The following is an 8,882-nucleotide window of genomic DNA, read 5'->3' on the forward strand; positions in this document are numbered from 1 at the left end:
ATCCTCCCGCCTCAGCCTCCCAGAATGCTAGGATTATAGGCTCGAGCCACCGTGCCTGGCCATTAAATCTTTGATAAGGAGTAATAAGGCCTCTGAACTACCAGGCTTGCTTTTTGACTAGGTATCTTATTCCTTTGCTGAAGCTCTAAATGTTGGAAATTTCTACCCTATGATGAGCTGGAATCTGCACACGCACCCCACCCCAGCCCACACAGCTTCCGCCCACTGGTATAGTTTTTCTCTGCTCCTTTTATTATGCAATAGGTGTTAAAATGCTTGGAGAAAACCTCACCTGGGTCTTCTTTCCTTTTTATTTCAAGTATTTTCCATGGGCAGCAGCCTGATGTATTTATGTTGAAAAGAGCACGAAATTGAACATGCCAGAGTCAGGGTAGTACTGTAGGCTGGGCCGGCCTCCCACTAAAGAGAGGGACTTGGAGCAGATCATTTAACTTTTAAGCTCAGATTCCTTATCTCTAAATTGGAGATAATAATAGTACCTACTTCAGTTATACTGAGAGAATTCAGTGACACAGTCACATAAAATGCTTAGCACAGAGTCTGGCACAGAGTAAACCCCTACTGTCATAATTCAAGGAACCACCCAAGCAGAGAAGACAGACAGAATACTCAGAGTCCTCTTCACACATCCCTCAAACATGGAGGCAGATCTACCCCGAAATGCCCATTGGCCCTGGTGCCAAACTGTGAAGACAGACTAGCGTTGTTCTTATGGTTGTTGAATGACGTGTGTGTGTGTGTGTGTGTGTGTGTGTGTGTGTGTGTGTGTGTAGGGGAACAGAAAATGAGGATTTTTTTTTTTTTGGCATTACAAGATATTCTCTTCTAAAGCCATCAATAAAATTCTTTTCTAAGGAACAGAAAGGTCACTACTTCTTAGCTTTATGATACATTCCTAAAATTCCATCTGGTCAGGATCCCCAGTTACCTCCTCTGTGTTTTAGGGATACTGTTCGGGACATTGTCCTGGAGAAGTTTGCTGGGCCCTATGACAAAGGCGAGTACTCTCCCTCCGTCCAGAAGACCCTCTATGACATCCAGGTGCTCTCCCTGAGCCGCGTCCCCGAGGTATGGTTTGCTGGTTGCCATTCTGAGGATTGAGAGAATGTGTGTCCTCTGTCAACTCTGAGAAAGAGTTGAGAGTTAAAATAAGAAAGTGGAAGACACATGAAAAATGACATCTGTTGTTCAAAAGCTTGTTATAGCAAGTGAGAAGAGAGCAAAAAATGGAAAAATCTGTCCAACCTGAAACACAGGCCACTGCTGCAGTTCTTTAGTCTTGTTGAAAATTCTTTGAGTCCCTTCAACCTGCCAGTGATTTAAGCCTCATATTTAGGACACTTGAATGCCTTGAGGGAGAAGTAATTAGATGAAGGTTCTATGTTTCAGGGTAGCCAGAGAATGAAAGATAGATATAGGGAGATTCATCCATCCGTCTATCCACTCATTCATCCACCCACACACCCATCCATCCATTCATCCATTTATTTGATATTATTGAATGGTTGTTATGTCTCTGGCAGCACATGAAGAACACAAAGATAAATTAGATGTAAATGTCAAAGAGTTTATCATTTAGTAAAGGAAGAAAACAAGTAAGCTAACAATACAATAGAGAATAGAGTGTTACAGAAATACAGAGGAAAGCACCTAATTTAGGTATAGGGGATAGGGCTCCAAGCTCATCCAGGTTTTCTAGAGGGAAAGGTGTTTAAGTTAAGTCTTTAGGGACAAATAGAGGTTATCTGGGTTTACACTCAAGGGTGGGGGGAGCAGATAGGTATGGAAACAGGTGATAGCCTGACAACAGTCATTTACTGTTGAGGGTCTACCATATGTGAAGCTCTAGGAGAGAAAGTCTTTCCATATGCCTGGAGATGAGGCAGGAACCAGTCAAGAGGGCCTTTGTGGCTTGTTTATAGAGTCTGTACCTTATTCTGAAAGCTTTTGGCGGGGGGCTACTGAGTGATTTAATCAGGGTGTGGCATGATCAGATTTGTACTCTAGAAAGATCACTTTGATTGAATTATGATGAATTAACAGGATGGTGGACTGCAGGTAAGCAGACTGGTTGGGACACTATTGCAGAAACCTGCCAAGGATAACCTGGGCCAAGGTCATGGTGGGGATGAAGAGGAGGAGTGCCACCCTTAGACCCAGGCAGAGGGACTCCTGCCATAGCCCAGCACCTTAGAGGACCCCTTCAGGCCTTCCTCTGGCTATGCCTCCCTCCACTGGGTGAAGAGCCGTGGGGCCAAGGAAACGAACCTCTCAGGGGCCCATGCATCCCCCAGAATTTCCTTCTCCAAGACTTTCTGGAGATCTGTCCTCCTGAGAACAGATCGTGCTGTTGGTATGTACCCTCAGGTCTGAGCATGGGCAGAGGGGCCGCTGTTTGTAGGAGGTATGGATGGGAGGTGACCAGCAAGCTGGAGTGACTACCCCATGTGAGTCCAAGAGAGAAGATACCAGAGGCTGCAGGGGCTGCAGGCTGGCTCTTCTCATGCTGCCGTGTCCTGGCAGAGCCCTCAAGAAGTCAGAGAACTGTATATTAAAACCTGGCCTTCCACGCTGTTACAAAGTTATGTTTGTCAAGTTAGGAGACTAGAACATATTTCACTTAAATGGTTTTTAGCTTGATTTATAACTTTTAAATCTTTATACACCTGGTATATGGGTCTCCAATTATACTCTTACCCCAGGATCTATAAATGTTAGGGACAGGCCTGGAGAAGAAGGAATGGAATGAGGATTAGGAGGTGGACTGGCCAGTACCTGGAAGCCAGCTGGATGCCAAAAGGTGTCCCAGGTTTCCGATCCAAGGAGCCCTTTCTTTTCAGAGAAGCAGGTTTTGTGCACTGAAGAAAGAAGAGTGGGTCCACCATCGAATCATAGGACTAGCAGGAGAGAACAGAGTCAGGCAGGGCAGGAACATCAGAGGGTGTCTCCAAGACAGAGATGGAACCTGAGTAACGGGCAAGTGGGTGGTTGGGGCGAGGGTGACTGGAGTGACAGAGAGATAGACTCACAGTCGAGTCGCCCAGTGTGATACATGCTGTTGTGGATTCCAGATAGAAGACATGGAAATCAGCCTGCCAAACATTCACTACTTCAACATAGACATGTCCAAAATGGGACTGATCAACAAGGAAGAGGTAAGAGAACTTTCAAAATATTTAAAGCACATCTCTGCACCACCCCCTTAGGCCTCTTTATAAACTTGGGATGATAATATCCCTGACTAAAACTCTTAACAGCTGTTACTTTGGGGAATATTTATAGTTGCCACTGATTAGAGCCCTCCTAGACTCTGGGCCTTTCAATGCCTGAGGCTGGAGTGCACTAGAAGTGGATGAAGGATTACAGAGGGTTGCAGGTTGCAGAGGAAAAGACAAAGAAGGAACAGAGTGTGCCCAACGAAACAGCTCTGAGATCTACTTCTCTGAAAAGTGCCACACAAGGTCACAGCTTCATTATTCTTCCATCGTGAGGCAAGGAGGAGAAAAAAAAAGATTCTATTTTCATTTTCTTCCATCATCTCTACCTTTTGATTAAATAGTCAATTCAGTAGCATATAATACACACAAGAAAAGATGAAAGAGTATTTGTGTTTCTAATCGCAATTGTAGAAGGCAAGATGAGGAAATTCATTTTTTGAAAGGAAACCTTTGTCTTGGAAAAAGAGCACTTACCCTGACTCGTTTTTAGCCAGGGCAGAAGGTTAAACCACTCACTGTGTCTGACTCAACAGCCCAGAGTTCTGACTGGTAGCCTATTGTGATCAGTTCTTCGGAGATCAGAACTGTCCCTCCCTCTTGGACCACTTTCAAAATAATAGTATTTCTCAATTTGATCCATCCTCTCACAGGTTTCTAGAATTTGAAAAACAGCACTTTGGGTAACTTCTTTTAGTATGTGTAGGGGAGTGAGATAGGGAAGGGGCCATGTATAAGCATGGCTCTGCTCTCGTAGAATCACGTCCTTTGGTGGATAAAGGCTAATGAAGGGGTCTCCACAAGGTCCCACATTCTGGGCCTGCTGACCCAGGAGCCTCATGATCCCTCTGCCCAGGAACCTTGTTTTGGTTCTGCAAATGTTTCTGGACTCCACCAGGCTTTGCACCACCACTGGCTGCAGGTGGAGGCTGGTCGGGGGCGGGTGGTGGTGGTGTTGGGAACGAAAGGTTGTGCTTAGGTGCCTGGTATAGTCGTTCTAGGGTCCTGAGTTGCTGAGGAGAACAACCTGGTTCCCATGTGCTGCCCATTCAGCTGAAAGGAGAGGCAGCATTATTTACTTCAGAGGAAGGAAAGGATGGTGACTACCAGAATGCCATTAATTAGCATTAATTAATTAGAATATAAAGGCATTTTAAAGCCTTTTAAAGGGCAGGAGAGGGACCTGAAAGTAGTCCTGGCCATGTCGACTAGAGGCAAAACAAATCGGCCTTAAACAGAAAAAGGCTCAGGTGTCATGACTGCAGCAGTGCTTAGCTCAGAACGCCTGGCAGGAAGAGGAGGGTCTTCCTTAGGGCCCCTGATGCTTCAGGCCTACACTAATCCCAGCTCGAGCTGGTGGATTGAGGCCACAGTGTCCCTCCCTCTAAGAAGTCAGACTCACAGCTCCCTCCTGGAGTCCAGCTGGGGACCTGTAGGCAGGAAGGCTTGAATTCCTTTAGGTCAGGGCTCTCATAAAGGCACCTGAGTGGCTGAACAAGCTGTTCCTGTGTCTGTGTCTGCACTTTGTGGGTGGCTGGAGCTGCTCTTGGACTCTCACCGGCAGATGTGTACAAAGTGAATGTAACACATGAGAAGCAGGAAGTTGGACACATTGACAATAGCAGGGAAGTGACAAATGACAGAGTGGGAAGATGGAAGAACTCTAACACACAGCCGTCTGGAGCCATTTAACATTGAGCTAACAGCCCTGCGGGCCTCAGACGCTTCTAAGGGCATGGCGGTATTATAGCATAGGACAATGATTGATGTCCAAAGTGAGTCACCAGGGAAAGGTCAAATTTTGTTCACTACACTCTACTTAAAAAGCAGGGATATGTAATGCAATTTAGAAACATTTATATCTCAATGATTAAAATTTTTCAAAAACTCAAATTTTCTGGGAAATCAACTCATTTCTCAACTATTGCCAGAAAAATAAGGCATTACCATGCTTGCAGTAACTTTACTGTAGGGCACATGCATTTTTCTGTTTAACAAGTTGTTGTTTTTTCAATATTGATTCATTGAAGAAGAGAGCTATTTTAATGTTTCTGAAATTACCATGTGGGTTTTTCTATAGGTCTTGCTTCCATTAGACAATCCGTATGGCAGAATTACTGCCACAGTCAAGAGGAAGCTGTCTTCAAGGCTGTGACATTGTGGCCACCAATAGGAGTCTACTCTCATCTGAGGAATTCCTTAAAGACATTTTTGGTGCTGGAGATTATAGTGTGTAGCCATGCACATTTTCAACCTAGTGTATTCATTTATAGTGTTCACTTTCCTCCTGTATGAAATAATCTATTCCTTCTTCACCTAGCTCAGCAAGGCATTTTTTGGATTACCTTATTAGTAATTATAATATGCTTTTTGGCTATAGTTTATTTTAAAAATGCTGAGCAGTATTAGAACAGTCATAAATAAATATTTCTTTTTGGTTGTCTTGTGCCTTCCTGTCTTAGAGAAGCTTTAGAATCAATTCATTAATAAAATAATCATAATTAATGGGTGGGTCACATCAATTAATTTGTCACAAGTTTAAAAGCAAAATATTGTTTTCATCCTACTGATGTTTCTGGGTAATGCAGAAAATGTAATAAAATCATATTGAAAAATATCACCATTGTGACTTCAGTTAACTGACTATTTGAATTTTTTAGCTCAAGCATATGTACCATTGATAGTTTATTTCTACTCTGATAGCACTTTTGTGATTTAATGTGTTGATTTTATGACTTTTATAACACTTAGAGAATATTTAGTACATATTAGGGCACTGAAAAGAGTGTAAATTGCTTTTCTTTGAATAATGTATCCCTTATGTGCACAAAGAGCCACATTTAATAAATGTTGAGTCAATATACAGATGGATAAATATACATATAGAAACAAGACTAGAGCAAAGATGATTTCTGGATGATGGGATTATGAGTGATTTTTATTTTCCACCATGTACTTTCGTGAATCTTCTAAATATGAACATTCATTACTTTTATAATCGGAGAAATAAATATAACTGATGATTTAAGGATATATAGAGGTTTGAAGTGTGATTATATAAACTGATCAATTGAGTAACACTACCATTGTATATATACCATAAAGCTTCATAAATTACAATTTTAGAAACTTATGATGAAAACCTGTCCACATGAACATTCTAGATAACCTTCCATTTTTAAATGTTCATTTATTTTTTTAAATCTCCACTTTTTTAGAAATGCTTACATATAAGCCCTTAGTATGATTTGATAATGCTGCTTCATTCATCATTATAATATTGCTTCTTAAGGGAACATGGTGTAGTGGTTCATTGCACAAACTCATTGAAATCCTGGCTCCACCTCTCATTAGTTATATGAGTTTTTTCATCTGTAAAATGGAGGTGGAAATCTACCTCATAGGTCTTTCGAGGAGCAAATGGGTTAGTGTTTCTAAAGTGCTATGGTAGTATTTGTGCCTGACACCTAGGAATTTCTATGTGTTTGTCGAATGTAATAAATATCCTGCTTTCTTTTCATTTGTTATTAGACTCATGTAGAAAGTCATCATTGGCTTCTTTGGGACAGGTGGGATGGGAGGTCTTGAGAGCAGTGAGCCTCGCAGGGTGCTGGGGGTCACTCACAAGCTAGAGCTTTGGAAAGAACAGGAGAAAGAACAATGAAATATTTTGATAAAGAAAGTTTTGTGCTACATTGAATACTCACGTTACAAAATGTGCTTCTATATCATGTAACTTGCATGGCCTAATGACTGGTACATTTTATTCCTCTGCTAATTCGATAATTCTATTCCAAGAGGAAAGAGTCTAACATGACTTTTCCTAAAAACAACAAAAAACTTAATTAGGCCTTTCTTGTCAGGGGAGTGTGATAACCACTACACTGCAGAAACACAACGGCCTTTCTTACTTGATTTTCTCTGTTCATGTAAGTTTTAAAAACACTGTATTTGCTTCAGAGAAGAAACCCACGTTACAGCGGAATCCTTAGACAGAAATGCACTTTGCTTCTCCTGAGCTCTTAACACATTTACAGTAATGGACTGCAAATGAGTTATTGGATGTTATATCCCAGGTGTGTGGCAGGAAAGCCTGTATGTAGTCTGTGAAATTTTCAAGGCCCAGTTTGTTTTGTGAAGGATGTTTTCTTATGGTTAGAATTGTGAACTATGTGCTGAAAACCAGCTTTGTGTTTCACCTGCTCTTTTCAGAGCCGGCAGACGGGCAGGCAGACCTGAACTGTAAACACCTGTGAGGTCATTTGTGTTGAAACGCTTCGTGATTTTGCTACGAAGGCTATAGGGGTTCTGTTCCAATGTTCTGGGAAGCAGAGCTGCCTTCACAACCCTCTCTTCACAAGAGCCTAGCCCCATCTCAAGCACTCTCCTGGAGGAATAATGCAGGTGATTCCAAGCCCCTGTGCTTGGGGCAGTTTCCATGGTATTCAAAGGAGTAGGCTGTCATTTGGGGCTTGTGATTTTGGCAGCCAAGATTCTGGCTAAGGTTTGTTCCATATCCTCTAAATTTCATCTTATAACTTTCATAGCGACAGACTCAGAATATATATCCCATTCCGTTTCCTTTTTAGAGACAGACTTAAGTTCATATCATGCCTTATTTTTAGAAACTGATTTTTCTCCTTTTTTTCCTCCCTTGATATAGCAAAAGCCTTTTGAGACAGCATTTTACTTATTTGTCATTGAAACAGAATTTATCTTTTTCAATCACCGGCAGGTTTTAACCACAGACATTTGAAGTTTTTTCTCAGCTCTTTACACTTTGTCCAGAAAGAGATCTTCTTTTCCTTCTGACTTTGAGCTGTGTGGAGTTTGGCCATTGTAGTCTACGCTGTTAACTTCTGCTTCTTACCTGCCCTTCCGAGGAAGCCAGAGCTTGTGTCTAAGGACATGGATTTCAAGCCTCCTAACCAGACGTTCTTCCTGCATCCAAATACTTGGAACTTAATTTCTTTGTATTTTTCACAGTCTTTGTTAGCATTTCTCCAGAGCTCAGCTGCCACTCGTTCTTCCATTTGCACTGCTCCCTTTCAGAAACTCTTCAAGTTTTTTGGAGCCTATTGAGACTCTGTTGAGAATATGATGGCTACAGACCTTCTTCGCAGAAAAGTGCTCGTTCACGTCTCTACAGGTGCCTCAACCTCTACTAAGGAAGTAGGTTACACCCTATCCCTAAAGTATAAAGGATTCTAATAGAAATTTGCCACATGAGGAATATATTCAACTGATCTTAGAATGGTATACTGCTCACTTTTGCATGAGAAAGAGAAATAAGTGTATTTAGTTTGCTTAAGAAGTTTAGAGGGAGTCTATCCCAAGATTGAATTGGCAACTCAGTGACGGCATCAAGACTCAGGCTCATTCTGTCCTTTGCTCTGCGATTCTCAGTGTGTGGTAATGTTTTCCCTGCAGCCACAAAATGGAGATAAAGCTCCTGTCAAAGATGCTGTGGTGCATTACTCAGATGTCCCTTGGGGCCAAAGCATTCATTCCCCAGATGCCACAGGTGTTGGCCTCTGATGGCTCATAGTTGAGCCCTCTACAGGAATTGCCTTTGGCTGAGGGAAGCAGTCTCTCTCAAGTTTACACAGCTCCCTGGGAGCAGCTCACACCCAGTGTCTAGTCAAT

The 8,882-nt window shown here is 42.1% G+C and overlaps 1 protein-coding gene across 3 annotated transcripts in view; it reads left to right on the forward strand.

The window, feature by feature from the left end:
- LOC105823900 (uricase) overlaps window positions 1-5,972 on the forward strand; it is a 34,334-nt gene extending 28,362 nt beyond the window's left edge. Inside the window, exons 7-9 of one of the 3 annotated variants that reach the window (XM_012661197.1) lie at window positions 966-1,089; window positions 3,093-3,176; window positions 5,317-5,972. In XM_012661197.1, coding sequence (XP_012516651.1) covers window positions 966-1,089; window positions 3,093-3,176; window positions 5,317-5,391 — 283 coding nt within the window. In that variant the 3' untranslated portion in view covers window positions 5,392-5,972. Of the gene's footprint in view, window positions 1-965; window positions 1,090-2,109; window positions 2,594-3,092; window positions 3,177-5,316 lie in introns of those variants that run through there. The other 2 variants (XM_012661196.1, XM_012661198.1) reach the window with 2 other exon arrangements.
- The last annotated feature ends 2,910 nt before the right edge of the window (window positions 5,973-8,882 follow it).

This window comes from Propithecus coquereli, unplaced genomic scaffold, assembly GCF_000956105.1.
Source record: "Propithecus coquereli isolate 6110/MARCELLA unplaced genomic scaffold, Pcoq_1.0 Scaffold7, whole genome shotgun sequence".
NCBI classification, from domain to species: Eukaryota; Metazoa; Chordata; class Mammalia; order Primates; family Indriidae; genus Propithecus; species Propithecus coquereli.